At 50.8% G+C, this 15908-nt stretch overlaps 2 protein-coding genes across 2 annotated transcripts in view; one reads left to right on the top strand and one right to left on the bottom strand.

The window, feature by feature from the left end:
- Positions 1-507: 507 nt before the first annotated feature.
- NOTUM (notum, palmitoleoyl-protein carboxylesterase) lies at positions 508-7550 on the bottom strand. The gene is made up of 11 exons (XM_056506157.1): positions 6955-7550; positions 6589-6641; positions 6342-6437; positions 5736-5796; positions 4822-4880; positions 3719-3821; positions 2776-2967; positions 2350-2450; positions 2104-2251; positions 1804-1851; positions 508-1693 (listed from the first exon to the last, which is right to left on the bottom strand). Exons 1-11 carry the CDS (start codon positions 7467-7469, stop codon positions 1387-1389), a joined length of 1683 nt encoding a protein of 560 aa, XP_056362132.1. The 5' UTR covers positions 7470-7550; the 3' UTR covers positions 508-1386.
- Positions 7551-13144: 5594 nt separating this feature from the next.
- The window catches only part of ASPSCR1 (ASPSCR1 tether for SLC2A4, UBX domain containing), a 29504-nt gene continuing 26740 nt past the window's right edge, over positions 13145-15908 (top strand). The window contains exons 1-3 of the mRNA XM_056505942.1: positions 13145-13258; positions 13348-13403; positions 13969-14080. Coding sequence (XP_056361917.1) covers positions 13160-13258; positions 13348-13403; positions 13969-14080 — 267 coding nt within the window. The 5' untranslated portion in view covers positions 13145-13159. The remainder of the gene's footprint in view (positions 13259-13347; positions 13404-13968; positions 14081-15908) is intronic.

Genomic DNA, 15908 nt, shown 5'->3' with positions numbered 1-15908 from the left:
CTGTGATTGCAGCAGGGACTGCAGCAGAGTGCAGCTGTGCTCCTCGTGCAGCTGTCCCCATGCCCTGCGCTCAGCCGCAGGGTGAAGCTCTGCTCCAGCCGCCCACGTGCTCCCACCCAAGGAACCTCTCCAGCCTCAGTCTCTCAGTTCTCCATCCCTCCCTTGCTCTCCTCCCACTATCATCAAAGGGGATTCTCTGTGCTATGCTGGGTGTGCTCCCAAATGATTAGAAGAGAAATATGTTTGTGCTTGTCTTGTGTTCTCTGCCTTTTGTGCTCCAAATGCTTCTGATGCTCTGATCAAACATTTCACTCACTGGAAGAGAGGCCTTTGCAGCAAACTCAGATCTCCCTCCACCTTACAATGCAATGCCTTGCATTACCTGGGGAATCCCAGGCAAACCAAAAATGCTGTGAAAGTCTGTAAACATCAGATGCTGGGTGAAATTCTCTGTGCTTAAACCTTAGGTTACAACCTCTTCATCAGAGAAACAATGACAAGGCACACTGCAAGGGGAACACAGAAATCTAATTAATATACAAAATGTCAACACCACCCTTAGCCCTCTCCCAGGCACAAGTGACCATCAGGATAACCCATCCAAATGAGCAGCATATACAACTTTACAAAGACATAGGTATGATTCTCCGGTCAGCCCTTATAAATAGCGTTTTACATATTAAAATAAATATGTCCACGTTGCCAAAGTAGCAAGAGGTTTCTTCGTTATTTAAAAAAAAATATGTTACAATATCCATTATATTTCTTGCTTAGTTTAAAAAAGTAATTAAAAAGTCATTTTATAAAATAATATGAATAAATTGAGTACAAGAGTGTCCATCCCTAGCACGTGTCCTGGATCTGTACACTGTGACTCAGCATGAGATGCTAACCTCCAGGAAGTAATGTAATCATTCCTTCACTTCTAGTTGGACAGAAGAATCCAGTGCTTGCTTTTTTCACCACTTGTAACAAGTCTATGATGTAGAATTCATGGCAAGGGAAGATGCCCAGATCTGGGTGAGGTTCTCATCGCTGCTATTTATGGCTTCGCTACTCCCTGCATCTGATTGCCTTGTGTGACACAGGAGGAGGATGTGATCGGCTGAAACTCAGCCCTGGAGTTTGGAGGGAGGGAACAAGTTCCAGCCAAAGAGTGTAAGCATGAAATTGCTGGTTGCCTTTTTTTTTTCTCCTATTTTTTTCTTGACACACTGTAAGCGTGCAAGTGTGTGGGAGCAAGTGAGTGCACAGGTGTGAGCGTGCCATGGGTATGAGCATGTATCTGCCAGCAGGAACATTAAGGAAGAAGATTAGAAAATTTGGGAGAAGGGCTGAGAGTCTCTCTCCTCCTGATCTAATCTCTGCCCCTCTGATGAGCCCTCCCTAGTTACCACTGCTGAGCATCCCCAGGAGTTTACTGGGCTCCAGGCCCTGCTGCTGTGCCATCTTCTGAACATCAAAGCCCATGTGCATGAGGAACTGGATCACATTCATCTCCTGCCCTGTGAACTGGTCCCTGATTGTGGGGCACGAGGGGTTGCAGTGAGGCCATGGACAGCTGTCAATCAGGTGAATTGGGCAGCCTTTCAGAGGAGCCTTCCCATTTTTGTTGCTCTCATGGAGGCTCCGATCCCAACAGTGCAGGGCACGGGGTAACGATGTCCCCTTCACCTGGATGTCAGTCCAGTGGCTGGAAAGACAAATCGTACAGATCACATCAGAGGGGTCAGGCTGCCAGGACAGCTTAATTCCCAAGCTGCATCCCCATTCACCTCTCACAGGATCTGCACAAGCACTTACTTGCGTGTGATGATCTCGTGGGACAAACAGGCAGGAGCAAAGCTTGCACTTAATGAAAAAAAGAAACATGGATTATGTCTTGAAGGACAAAGTAAGTCCTGCTGAACTGAACCTTCCAGACTAGGGAGAGGGTGCAATTTTACACAAAAATGAAAAAGGCAAGATTCTTGATGTAGATGAAGTAATAGTTACCAAATTTGTAACACTTCTTTTTCAGCAGAGATCTGAGAACACAAGGACACTAGATAAGAATGTCCCTTAGAATCAAATGTGCCAGGTTTTTCTCAATGGAACACTTACGTCACATCCTTCAAGGTGTTTCTCAGCTCTCTACCCAAATTCTGGATGTAGAGCCACTGCCCTTCCTGAACAGGCTGGCCAGTTAGGTGTACATTGTCTACAGTAAGCTGGGCCTCATCAAAGAGCCACTGAACAACAAAGACTGGGCCTAGAAAGACCAAAAAATGGGAAAAGGGATTGTTCCAAGTTAGTTACAGATACAGAGGAAACCCTAAATCCATTTGATCTCTCTCCTTTGGTACTTACATCGAAGAGTGGGGTAAATCTTATATCCAAAGAAGCAATTCCATTCCTCTCCCTCTTTAAACTGCAGCTTACAGCGTTCGGGAACAATGCCATTCCAGTATCTACAAGACAAAGCAATAACAGAATGGGAGGCACAGGGCAATCCTAACAACGTATCCTCTCCATATCCTAGTTACTGTTCTGATTAGAATTTCAACTGATACAACAGCTCTCTTGGCAGCACTGTCCCATCAACACATTTTAGAGCATCTACACATTCTTTTGCACATTTAGACTTTATTGTCTTTTCTTATAAAATAATTGAAAAAACGCTGACGTAGACAATAAACAGCCCATAAGTATCAAATTGAAGGAACACAGCAAAGGAGGACAACTATTCCACAGTCTAGCCTCTTACAGAGTGTACTTTAGAGCATCTGACTGTACCTTATTCCTCTTCTGATGGCCTCTGTTGGAGCACAGGTGATGGTGTCAATGCAGTCTGTTCTGCGATACTGTTTGTTATCCAGGAACCACCCCGAGTCTGCCAAGCCCCGAACCTGGATCCCTTGGTAACCCATCTCCTCCAGCTGCTCTGCCACTCGATCCACGTTCAGGAGCACTCCTGTCCCTCCAGCACTGCAACAGCAACAGCAACACTGCAGCCAGAGCACACACGGGAGTTACAGACACACCTCCTTCAGCACTGCCGTGCTACCAACACCTTCACCCACCACAGCACAGCGACCCGGCCATTCACCATCACCTTGGCAGACACTTTATTTCCCTGTTTTGCAACACTCGGAAATAAAGCCAGTGCTGAGTAATAATCTGGTAGGCCAGAAACAAAGTCCTGTTGTTACTGTCTTTCCTGGGAGATACATGTGCTCTGTATAATTTCCAAGGGGGTTGGCTGCTCAAAAACTAAAAGAATCTGAAGTGAGACAAATTCACTCTTAGCAACTTCTCCATTTCACTCCTGTGTAATACACCAAGTGTAGCAGAGCTTTGTGCAACACAGGATGATCCAGAGCACCTGTGTGAGGCAAGTTTGGTTTTTATTTCGGTGTCCTGAATCAATTTACAGGAGGTGTGTGTCTTACGATGTAGGCCAACAGGAACCAGAATTCCTGGTGCAGACAAGAACAGGATGCTTTATTTTCTGCTTTTTCTCTTAAGTGGATCTGGACTGGAAGCTGATGAAGTAATATTGTATCATCCCCTGTTGTACCACTTACAGAGAAAACTGAGCAGAGATACAGGGTTTGCCGTGTTACTGTTACTGTACTCCTCCAAGAAATGTTTCAGGAGCTGCTGAGGCTCCTCCCTTAACAGCTTTCCATGGTGGAAATCTCCCGTCTTCACAGAACAGAATCTGGTGGATACGTACCTGCTCCCTGCTAGTAGCAATACTTTTGCAGTGCTCAGACCTTTTCCCACCAGCTCCTTTATAACCTCCTGTATGATCAGTGCTCCCATGAAGGCATATTCATCTGGAAGACAGCTCAGTGTCAACAAAATTGTTTCCTGTCCAGGCTCAGACTTTTATTTCTTCTCTGAAAATGCTTAAGAACTTTCCAAAGGGATTACGAACTTAAACTCAGGCTCATTTTATTCACCTACACGAAATAAACCTAACAAAAGATTCTCCCCTGCCTTGTACAAAGTGTGCTGCCCTGAAAGAGAACTGAGTGAACTGAATACTCAATTACACAAGTACCTTCCTATGAGAGTGCTTAGAAATGAGTAAACTTGGAAAACAAAAAGGAAGGTGCTGGAAGAACAAATACACATCTTCCTACCACGTGGAATCTCAGTTCCAACTTACTGTTTCCTTTTTCCCAATTGATCCAAGCCAGTTTAGAGAAGCAATGCTTCACAAGATGTTACATGTACAGACACTGCATCCTTGGCTGCTGATGTGTAACTGCTCCACAGGAACAGCCCCAAGGAGCTGGGATGAAGTGAAAAGGTCCCTTCCTGTGACACTCCCAGAATGACAGGGATGGTAGCCCAGCACGTATTAAGATGAACTACGCCGTTTCTCAAAGAACCCTGCACACAGCTTTAGTTTGACACATAATGGCTCCTGCCTAAGGCCAAATATCCTCCTGATAAAAGCCTGACACTAAATTCACAGTCCTGCCTCTCAGGTCAGCCATGCTAAAGTTACATGCAACAGCCCATGGTCCCTCAGCTACAGCAATTAACTTGCTATGTGCTGTAACCTGGACATTTATCTAAAAGGAATTTTGGTCCTCTAATCCTTGCATACTGCATCAGTGTAACATCTCTTCAAGCAGTGGCTCTGAACTATGTCAAAACAGCCTGAGCTAAAGGGATCAGGATGTTTTATCTGGAAGTAGCTTGATATTCTTTCCTGCCCTTCAGCAAGAAAAAGCCTGTTTCTCATCCACGTGGTTTCACAGAAGTCTGGCCACAGCCTTTAATGTGTGATGTCTGGGGCAGCAACAGCCCATCAGCAACACTCACTTTTCTCAGACTTGGAAGAGGCACCGCTCCAAACATCACTTGAGCAATATGGGATGAATCTGTAAGAGAGAGCTGTGTGAGTCCTGCTTCCTCTGACACACACAACAGGGTGAGGATGTGGTCACCTAACTGGAAGAAAATTAAATCGTGGGAAGGGGAAAAGGAAGGAGTTTCTGTCCAGTTTGGCAACTTACCTTCCTGCACACCAAGTGACAACTGTAATTGTCTTGAATTTTCTCCTGAACACTAATAGTTTTAGTGAGTTAAATCAATAAATAACATTCTTTTATCAATCTAATTGAATCTCTGAGCTCAATGGACAGAATGATGGAGCATGACTTTGCTCTCAGCTATTCTGCCAACACAGTGGATGACCTGTCACAGGGCAATGCTTTATACTTCAGTTTTTCACAGGAAAAATGAGAAGACTCTAGTCAGTGCAGTGTAAATGCTGATTGCAATCACTGGAGCTTCTTGCAGGAATTAACTTCCCATATCTCTGTTTTGCAGAAGACAAATTTACATCCCCTCTGTATAGATGCATATATAAACTGATCTCTCTCATTTCTCTTCTTTGAACTAGGAGAGCTGCTCCACATTCTTCTCAAATTGTTAGATGTGTATCAGCCCACCACTCGTGACAGATTTACCACTGCAGCTGTTTGAGAAGGCTCTCTGAGCTATCCCCAGTTTTTCCTCATTAGATTACCCCACAACTCCAAGGAGATTGAACTTGAGTTTCTCGACCTTGTCATCCCTACATCTTAGACAGTAGAACTGCAGCAAATGAGGAAACATATAATTTCCTTTTCCAAGTATTAGTCTTAACCTGTCTCTGTAGCATTCTTGCTAGCCTAAAAGGCAGGAGATGCTGTTTAAGTACAAAGCTATTTCCCTCCGTTGTCCCTCCTTACACCATGTTTGCATTCCACCAGTGGGGATTTTCTTCTGGCTGAGAGGACAGGATCCCAGTTCCTGCAGATGGGCACAAAGAAACAAGAAACATACAGATGACACTCTGTGATTTCACAGGAATCCTAGGAGCCTCATGCAAGACCTCTGACCACACAGAAAATAAACATCTATGATGAAAAACATTGGCAAGGGAAGTGGAAGGAACATATCTAAATTTGCCCTCAGGCAGATTTGACACTCAGAATTTGATTCATGCTACAGATTAAGCCTGTCTAGAAGCTTCCTGCAGTACAGAAAAGACCTGTGATGCCTGTTTAAGTACCTCCCCAAAAGACAAATCCTAGCAGGTAAATTTCAATATACTCAGTTAGACGATCTGTGTGAATGATGGAGGTTTGGGTACCCAGGAAGCTGCAGCATGAGAAGAGAGCGAGGAGAGACGCGCTCACGACGGCAATGCCTGCGCACCCAAAGCCTGTCCGTCCCCGCGGCACGGCATCGCCAGGGGCGGCAATCGGGCACCTCCGGGCTGGGGACGGCGGGCGCTGCCTCAGCCCGGCCCCAGCCCCTCGTGGCTGCCCCACGGCGTGCAGGGGGCGACTCACCCACGCGGGTCGCAGGCCACTCCCGGGAGCTCATCAGCCGCCGCATGGTGTCGTAGCGGGTGTCGCAGTTCTCCCTGTTGAAGCAGTACCACCCTCCTGGCGAGGGGACAGGGGTCAGCCGCCCCGAAGGATCGGGGACGGGCGGGCGAGGGACGGCGGCCCTCAGGAGCCGGGGCACCGAGGGCAGCCTCGGGTCGCCGCCCCGCTCGTGGCCGCCGTCGCGGAAGTCGGGGGCGCCGGCGCTCACCTTCCAGGAACAGCAGCCACCGCCGACTGCCTTTGGACTCCTTCAGGTAGTAGCTGCGGGCACAGACAAGGGGCAGCGCCTGAGCGGCAGCCGGTGCTCCGGTGCCAGCCGGGCCGGTGCTCCGGTGCCAGCCGGGCCGGTGCTCCGGTGCAGCCGGGCCGGTGCTCCCGTACCAGCCGGGCCGGTGCTCCGGTGCAGCCGGGCCGGGGCCGCCGCCCGGGAGGCGCTCGCTGCACCTGTCGCCGCCGGTGCCGCGCGCCGCCGCGCGGTGGCGCCGCTGCCCTCGGGGCCGGGGCCGCGGGGAGCGGCGGCCGCGCGGGGCAGCCCCGGGGCGCCCGGCGGGGCCGGCGCGGCGCGGGGACTCACCCGGCCGGGCTGCCGTCGTTGCAGGTGACCGAGGCGTTGTGCAGGAGGTGCAGGCGCAGGTCGTGAGGCAGCGCCTGGGCCGAGCAGGGGTACAGCGACTGCGCCAGGCTCTTGACCTGCGCCATGAAGCTGTCCATGTTGCCCTCCACGGCGGTGAAGTCCAGCGGGAAGCTCTCGGCCGCCGCCGCCGCCGCCTCGCCGCGCTCGCGGACCGCCGGGCCTCGCCGCCGCCAGCCCTTCCTGCCCTCGCCGCCGGGCCCGGCGTGCAGCAGCCCCAACAGCAGCAGGAGGTGCACCGCCGCCGTGCCCATCGCCGCACGCCGCCACCCGCCGCTCGCCGCGGCGGCAGCCAGTCCCCGGCGCCGGGCAGCGCCGCCCGCGCTCCGCCGCGCCCCGCCGCGCCACCCGCGGGGACGGGGGTCGGCGGCGGGCGAAGAGGGGAGCGCCGGCGGCGCGGGCTCGGCGGCGCGGCTGCTGGCACAGGAGCCCGCCGCCCGTTCCCAGGCGGCGAGCATGACAGAGGGGCACGGAGTGCGCGGGGAGCGCGCCGGGGGCGCCGCCAGCCCGGGCGCCGCGTGGGGCAGCAGCCGGCCAGCCCCCGCCCTGCCCTGCCCTCCGCCCCCTCGGAGCGAGGCGGAGGGAGCGGGGGGTCTGCGCCGCGCCGCACCGCACCGGCACGGTGGGCCGCTCCGTCGGGACGCGCCCCGCGCTCGACGGCGACGCCATCGCCGCCTCTGCCGGCGCCGGGGCCGCGGTGGTGGCGGCGGCGCCCGACAGCCTCGCCCGCAGGGCGGCGGGGGCCCGGGGCGGCCTCTCTCCGGGGCCGGGAGGGGGGCGGTTGGGCCACCCGAGCGCGAGCCCCCGCACGTGGCAGCCCCCGTGGCGGCGCCCCAGGCCCGCGCCGCGCCCCCCGACCCGCCCCTCTCCCCCCGCAGCCCCGACGGCAGCTCCTCCCCGGCTCCGCGTCGGCGGCGCTGCCCGCCCCGCCCCGGGACGTGCCGCCGCCGCTCCACCGGCGGAGCTCAGCCCCGCGCCCCCCGCTCGCTCTCGTGCGGGGTCGCCCGGGCGGCCCGAGCTGCTCGCTCCTGCCTGGCCTTGGTTCCCAGAGAGCAGCGGGAAGCGCCCGTTCGGTCCCGGACAGCGGCGTCCGGTCTGCTTGGCTTCCGCGGGTGAGCGGAGGATGCTGCCCCGGGAGCAGAGGGCACGTGGAGGCCCCGGCCGTGCCGGAGTCGCTGCAGGCCGGAGGCGGGGGGGTCCCGCCCTGAGCCCCCGGGCACGACCGCGGCTGGCCGGGGTCGCAGTCTCCGCGCCCTGTTGCTCTCCGCACCTCGCCGGGTTTGCCGCCGGCCGCTCTCCCCCGGCGTCCGGACGCTTCCAGGAATTGCAAGAAAAATCCTGGAGAAAAAGCCGTGTTGTCGCCAGAGTGCCGGTCATCTCAGAGAGACAGAATTCCCTGGGAATTGCCTTATCGCAGAGCCCCTCGGAGTTAAAAACCGAGGGAAAACAGAGAAAATGGTACACTTCGAATAATTTAGATACGAAACAGGACAACTCATGCTCCTCACCAGCCCTCCAGAAAGGAGCAAGAAGATTGTCTTTACTGGGAAATATAATCTATCTGGGATCAGAAAAGGTGAAAATAGTCTAACCTTAAAATAGCATGTGGAAGATTTTTTTGTCAGGCTGGAATTACGGCTGTCCAACTGCTGCAACTACGTTTCTTACCTTACTGTGTTTGGGCTTTCTGAATGTAGGCTCAGCTCTGTGTTTCTTACACACGTAGCATGTGGTTTTGGTTTGCTTGCCATGTTGGTTTTTTTATCTTTCAGTTACTCTTATGTACTCTCAGTTCTTGCTCTGTTCTCACTCAGATTTTTACCCCCAAATGTTTTATTTAAGTGCTAATACTGGCAAAAGTATCTTTAAAGCCAGGAAAAAGCTACTAAATTGACTGTGCTCCTCCTCAAATGCACTACATTCACCCCTGACAAGTTTTTGGTCCCAGCACATTTCTGCATCATTGTATCTTTCTCTGCACTGGCCTAAACCTCCCTTCCTCACTGTCAGTGCCAGGTCCAAGCAATGGATCGCTGAGACCAGTCAGGGCAAGTTAAAGCACTCGTCAGTCAGCCTGAGCAGAGCTTCCTCTGGAAACTCATCAGTTAATGCAAGGGCTGAAGCAGTGAGTCCTCAGAGTGCTCCAGGATCCCTGGGGAATGTGGCACAAACTACCAGGACCTCATAGTCCACTAGGTACAGCAAGAGGCCAGGAGGGGTAAGATTGCTGAACTCCATCCTCACAGCAAGGCTGCTGTGCCTCCCGTTCCAGGCTTGCATTCCTCCTGCTGTCCCTGCTCTTTCTCTCCACGGAGGGCTGAGTTCCTGCACTCTGTAACGCCTTGCCTGGTAACCAGCTGGTGCATTATGATGCACCAGGGAGGCATCTTATGGCAGAGAGGAATGCATATTAAAGTTGCACATCTTTGTCCTAAGAAGTGAAGCAAAGAAATTTAAATTTTGCTTGGCTTGGCTTTACTGAGCCCTCTTCAGCTTTCTGACCTCTGGTTCGGGTCACTCAGGGGAGGGTTTGTTCAGGGCACTTCTGCTATCCTTCCAAAGCTCAGTAAAATGTTGTATTACTTTTCATGGCTGAGCAAGGGACTATGAGAAAGAATGTAAGGCTGTAGATCTGGTATAACAGCCTTTCTGATTTCTATACATTTAAATCTGGTACCATTCTGGTTCTCCTTGACATACTGAATTTGAGTGAACATCAAAGTGACACAGATTTTAGATAATTTGATATACTTCAGCACGAGAGGTTCACTGAGTTTTAATCTTTTGATAAGTGCCTCCCTACACTGAATAAATTTGCCTCAGTACAAAAAGAAGCTCAGAGAAAGAATTGGAGTCCTGCTCCAGGCACTAGAGATTTGGCATTTTTATTGGCAGGAGTGAGACACATAGGAGGCAAGCAGGAGACTTTTAATGACTGGGAATAATGTTATAGGAGATACTGTTTTCATTTAATACCCTTGAAAGTGAAATGCCCTACATAATGTGTTCCACCATGTCCCAAGATACGCCCCTATGTCTTCAGTATATTGGACTATGCTGTACAAAGGCTTATGAGACAGTTCTGAATTCCCTCATACCCTGCCAGGGCTAAGGCAGCCCCAGCACTTGCCCCTTAGGTGTTTCCCAAGGAAACCCAGGAACCAAGAGGGTTACACCTGGGTCCTGTGGAAGGGCTCATACTACAGGTATGCTTCCCTTCATAGCCTCCTGTTATTCCTGATTTGAGCCACCCTGCAGCCCTGGCTCAGACCAAAATCCCTGGCTCACTGCTTTGCTCTTGTCTTGTGTGTAAATTACCCCATACAGCACCACTCACCAACAGAATCCTGCTTTTGCACAGTTGTGCTGCTGCTGCCTCTTCTGACCCTGAGGCCAGGGGTTGTAAGGAGCTCCAGGAGAGCAGTAGAGCCCTCTCAAAGCCTGGGTACAGATGTGACATGCTGGGTGATGCTCTGGTAGGAACCATCTCTTGAACATCCCCAGGAGACTCTGTGGTCAGTGATGTTGGTAGAGGCAGCAGAAAACACTCCAGAATTATTGTTACTCTGATAAGCAGCTTGCTCTGCATCATGCTTTGGAGCTTGCCACTACATATTTCTAGATGTTCACAGCTAATTTCCTATTCGTTTTGAAAGAAGAAATAAAAAATAAAAGCAGGTGAGATTTTGCTGTTTTATGAAGAAGCAAATGTATGTTACTCCCTGTATGCCTGTGACAATGCAGATGCAGACACTGCCAGGGCTATGTATTGAATGCAAAGCACTAGCTGCCTGAAAAGTGGGATTAGGGACAGTCATTCTGCAGTGTGTTCACTGTAATTACCAAGGAAATGCAATTTAAGACAAATTTTTGGAGGATGTTTGGCTGGAGCTCACCTGGTAGGTTTGCAGGCATCCTCCAAGCTGACAGTGGCAGAAATTAGGTATAAGGCTGTTTTCAGCCATTCCCAAATGGGTTCCTCTTTCTTTGTGGCACTTTAATGGACTCCAGGTTGTAGTCACCTCTCCCATTTCTCTCCTGATGCTTCTAATTTCAGATTAATATCTGAGATTAGAAGTGGCTCTGGATATGAAATGTGACCCTTCACCTCCATGCCACTTTGTGATTGTGATATACTATTAATAACCAGAATCACCTCTAATCCCACAATTTGGAAATGTTCAGCTCAAATTACATTGGTTCTTTTTAAGAGGAGCAACATTTTTTTAAGGGATGTGTTACTTCCAGATGCAAAAAGGAAACAGCTGCCTGCTTCAGACATCAAATAGGAGCTACACGCATCCAGAAATGAGACCAGTGTTTTGGGCTATGAAACCCAAAATGTGTCTTTCAGATTGGAATGGCTGCTCTGCCTGAGCAAGGGGATAATCACTGCAGTTAACAAAGTCATCTTAATTGCTTCTTCTCCTCCAGCAAAAGTATTAATTAGTGGAAGAATGGGATATCTTCATTATGCGTGAGAGAGTTGCAGAGCCTTGGATCTTCCCCTGTTTTGAAGACTTAAGAAGTACTTGAATATCAGATATTTGTTGCACCTTTTCTTAGACAAGTGTGTCAGCTTTCAGAAAATCTTGCCCTTAAGTCCTCACACCTTTTCATGTATATTTGCAGGAAAAGGCAATTGAAAAGGTAGAAAACTATATATCCTGAACACTGTAGCTCTATATATGTGATAGCAATGACACTGTCCAATGGAATGAACAAAATGTAAAGACTTTTAAAGCATTGTCTTAAACATTTTACACCTGACATCCTTTATTACCATTTCTACATCTTACTGAACAGTTACGATATTGGGTGGATTTAGGAATCCACATGCATAAGCTAAGGTAAGTTCCTCCATTATTAAAATTCCCATATTTCTCCCTTCTCTGACACAAGCGTTGTCTTTTATGAAAGTGTCTTTCCTAGAAAAGATCTTTTTCTTCATAAGCCGAGTAAACCAGATATTTTTGTGGGTGCTGGGGGTAGAGGTGGAGACTTAAGCTTAACATATAGCATAAATATAGAAGAAGTAGAGAAAAGAGAAAGTATTTAGCATGTGGTTACAACTTAGGCTAAATAAATTCCAGTGGTTACTCAAACTAAAGGTTTTGGGTTTTTTTTTTTTTTTTTTTTTTTTGGTGAGTTGTTTTGTTTTGTTTTGGTTTTATGATAGCAAACTAAACAGACTGTCATCGAATCTGAGAGCGCCTTTGATGCAGAGGCCATGCTGAGACTGAAGGGGAAGCCCATAAATGAAATAAAGTCTCTGGGAAATTGTGCGCTGTGAAATGTATGATAATTTCGGTTCCTTAGCTGCAGCCATCTCTCCTGACCATCTGAGTTTGCAGCACTGACCACGAGGTTCCAAATCAACTTCTTTCTCTCTCTTTCCCCCCCCGCAGAAGAAATGGCTTTCAGGGGCAGCAGGACGCTTTGTCTGGCCAAAGGCGCCCGGTTGTGGCACTGCCCGGGCGGCCGATGGTCCCCATTGCCCCGGGACATGCGGCGCTCGCCAGGGCTGTCACTTGGCCGGGAGAACCTTCCCTGCACGCGCAGGGATCTTCGGTATCACTGCTGGGAGCGACACGGATCCTTCAGCCCGGGGCACTTCTGGCGGGGGCGCTGCCGGGGGTGCCCGGACCGGCCAGCTCTCGGTCCGGGGTCGCCGCCTGCGCTCCCGGCTAGGGTCCCGGTACAAGGAGAAAATGTTTTATTTCCCTGGAGGAAGTGCGTGATCCCGACACTGGAGAAGGCACAACACAAGGGCCATCATCCACAGGGGACGCGTGGCTGTCTCCCCTCCCGTTCCCTCCGGAGCTGCGAGACGGCAGCGGCCCCGGAGCGGCCCCACCCGGCCCACGGGCAGGGCCGGGGAGCAGCCGGAGCCGCCGCCGTCTGCCCTGGGCCAGGGCCGCTGCTGCCGCCCGCCAGCCCCCTCACGCCCAGGGAACCGCGGTTCGAACCGCTCCGGCCCGGCTCCACCAGGCCGGGACTGCTCCGCGACGGCTCCGGGCCGGGCCGGTGCTCCCGTCCCGCTCCCCAGCGGTGCGGGCCGGGCCGGGCGCGGCGGGGCGGGCCCGCAGCAGGAACGGCCTCGGGCCGGCTCCGCCCCGGCCGCGCGGGGCCGGCACGGCGGGGGAAGATGGCGGCGGCGGGCGGGGGCGGCGCCGCGGTGTCGGTGCTGGCGCCCAGCGGGCGGCGGGTCACGGTGCGGGTGGGGCCCGGCACGGTCCTGCTCCAGGTGGGTCCGCGGCGGGGGCGGCTGAGGCGGCTGAGGGGAAGGCGGCGCAAGGCCGCAGGCCGGCCGTGACGCCGCTCTTCTTTCCGCAGGTGCTCGAGGAGGTCTGCAGGAAGCAGGGCGGCAGCCCTGGCGAGTACGGCCTCAAGTGAGTGTCGCCGTGGGGCCGGGCCCGCTCCGTTGTGCGCCGGGCCTGGCGCTGCCGGGGCAAGGCGGGCGGTGGGAGCGCGAGGGGCCGGGGCACGCCGGGCTCGGCTCGGCTCGGCTCGGCTCGTCCCTGTGTCCCGGTGCCACATTCCTTTCGCTGCGGGACACCCACGCGTGCCCCTCATCTGGGCCACAGAGCAGCTACGCCTGTCTCCCTTCTCACCTGGGGTTTGACCCTCTGCTTTCATGATGTCTTAATTGAGAGCTCATTTGTCTGAGTAGCACTAAAAAAAGAACATTGGTATTTAGTCAGGCTTAGTTATGTAGTTTATTGCTGTTTATCTCTCTACAACTTTTGAAGGAGGAACACAGATTTGGGTATATTCTCTGCGACCTCTACAAACTGCAGCTGTTTTGGTGTGCAGAATAGCTTTTGTTGAAGATGCTTTTATAATTACCAATTGTTCATTATTGAATCGTGTTCTATGGCTTGTAGTCAGCCTCCTGGGAATTCTCTTGCACAATACCTGGACTTTGTATTGCTCATAGCTTCTGTTCTCCTTCAGGTTTCAGAGGAATGTTTTGGACCTGTCTTTGCAGTGGAGATTTGCCAGGCTGCCCAACAATGCCAAACTGGAGATGGTGCCGGTCTCCAACAGAGCAGGAGCTGGAACCACGGTACGTTAATTTACGCAGTGTGATCTGATTAGTTCAGTTACCAGTTGTGCTGATATGATCCCATCAGATCTCATGATCAAAAGCACAGGCGGGCATAGCCAATGCCTGTGTGAGAGACCAGCTAAAGACTGGTGCAGTGCAGTTAAAATGGAAATTAAGTAGTTGAAAGTCTTTACTTAGAGTCTGCATGAGCATGGGGTACCAGCTGCGCTGGGGCAGAGTGGGATGGTTTGGGGAGCTGAAAAACATGGATAGCTAAGAAATTAAACATCAGTGATGACTAATTCAGTTCCCTTTCCTAATTTTTATTTCAGTTGCTGTTGTCCAGCTCTGGATTTTGATTAAGTCTCAGGTTCTTACAGAATCCTCTTTTGCTGCTTTTCCAGCATTGGTGTTCATGGTGTGTTTACACAGCTTTAGAGTCTTTCGAGCTGTGTTCTGTGTTCATCAGTCGCCGAATGTCCCTATTTAGTATTATTTGCAAAGCGCTTGCAGATGCTGTTTTCCCCAGAAATTATGGCCACTTTTAGGAGGGTACAAATCTTCTATACATGTCCCTGTGGCCATAGGCCTAACTTCAAGCGACGCATAGGTTTTGCTGAGTGTGAACTTTTCAAGTTGTAAAAATGATGTGTGGTCTTACAAAAGTAGGCTGGGAATGAAAATTTGTCTACTTCTGACAGTCATCTTGCTATTTGTTGACTTCCTCATAGGAAGTTTCTCAATTTATTGGTTTATTGGTGCTGATCTCTGTCTCAGCCAAGCAGTGTTAGTGGTGTTTGCTATAGGTAGTTGCTCTACCTGTCACAGAGAGAAACTGATACATTGAAAGGGAACGTTGGGGTGTGAGAAGGCTTTGGAGTCTCTGCTTTAGTTACTGTGTAGCATAGTTTTGGGGGTCCCTGATGTTCATATAAAACCTCCATGTTCTTTGTTTTGGCACTAATGCCTTTTTTCTGATTTGGGGGTAGAAAGACATTTGTTCTTCAAATGACGTCTTTACTTAAAAAAATACCACAAACCAGTAGCATCTGCTTAAAATTTTCAGTGAAATGTTGTGGTGGAATGGAGTTTGTCTTCCAGAGAAAAGTGTTTCTCTTGAAATGGTGCAGTGATGACTATCTGACATTTGCATCCAGTTTGAGAGGTATGAAGGAAAACAATGATTTTATTTTTTTCTCCCTGAAGTTATATTTCGAGAAAGGGCAAGAGGGAGTGTTCACTGTTAGGAGAGGGCTTATAATGGGGAATCATTACTTTAGATCACCAAAGAGAAGAGCAAATAGAAGTGTAAGTTGTTACTATTTAGTTGCAGTTTAGCAGAACAACCTACAGAAGTGAGCCTTCTCTGGGAGTGCTGGTTGCTTTGTCATGAAGGTGAGAAGATGCAGCAAATGCATGTGTGAAGAGTGGAGTTTGAACAGAGTCCCTGCCCCACAAACTTGAGCAGATTTTACCTGGGAGAATTTCACAGTATAAGGAAAGACTTTGTACAGAACAACTGACTAAAAACAATTCCCTGCCACAGGGAGTATGTGTTAAAAAATAGGGGATTTTTTGACAGCCAGGTGACTGTGACTGGGATGTAGTGGCAGTTCAGATGCACACTGAGTCATACCAGCTGGCTGCAGTAATGTTGGGATGAATTCCATTCTCTGTCTTTAGTTGTTTTATGTTCTATTAAGATTATGCATGTGGAAGTAGGTGTGCTTTCCTGTAGTAACAGCAGTTACCCTAGAGACAGAGTACAGGTTTTGATGAATCATGAGTTTGTTCAGCAAATCTGATGTTTTGAAAATAGAAAGCTTTTGGATTTTCCTTTGCATGT

This window comes from Oenanthe melanoleuca, chromosome 18, assembly GCF_029582105.1.
Source record: "Oenanthe melanoleuca isolate GR-GAL-2019-014 chromosome 18, OMel1.0, whole genome shotgun sequence".
Lineage (NCBI taxonomy): Eukaryota > Metazoa > Chordata > Aves > Passeriformes > Muscicapidae > Oenanthe > Oenanthe melanoleuca.
Note: the sequence above shows the minus strand (reverse complement) of the source record. Positions and strands in the feature narration are given on the sequence as shown.

Excerpts from the sequence above, each read along its gene's own strand:
- NOTUM (XM_056506157.1), bottom strand. The coding sequence starts at position 7,469 with ATGCTCGCCGCCTGGGAACGGGCGGCGGGCTCCTGTGCCAGCAGCCGC. Across the intron at positions 3,822-4,821 it reads CTCTTCCAAGTCTGAGAAAA|ATGAATATGCCTTCATGGGA; the intron begins GTGAGTGTTGCT and ends GCTGTCTTCCAG. Across the intron at positions 1,694-1,803 it reads CACGAGATCATCACACGCAA|CCACTGGACTGACATCCAGG; the intron begins GTAAGTGCTTGT and ends TTGTCTTTCCAG.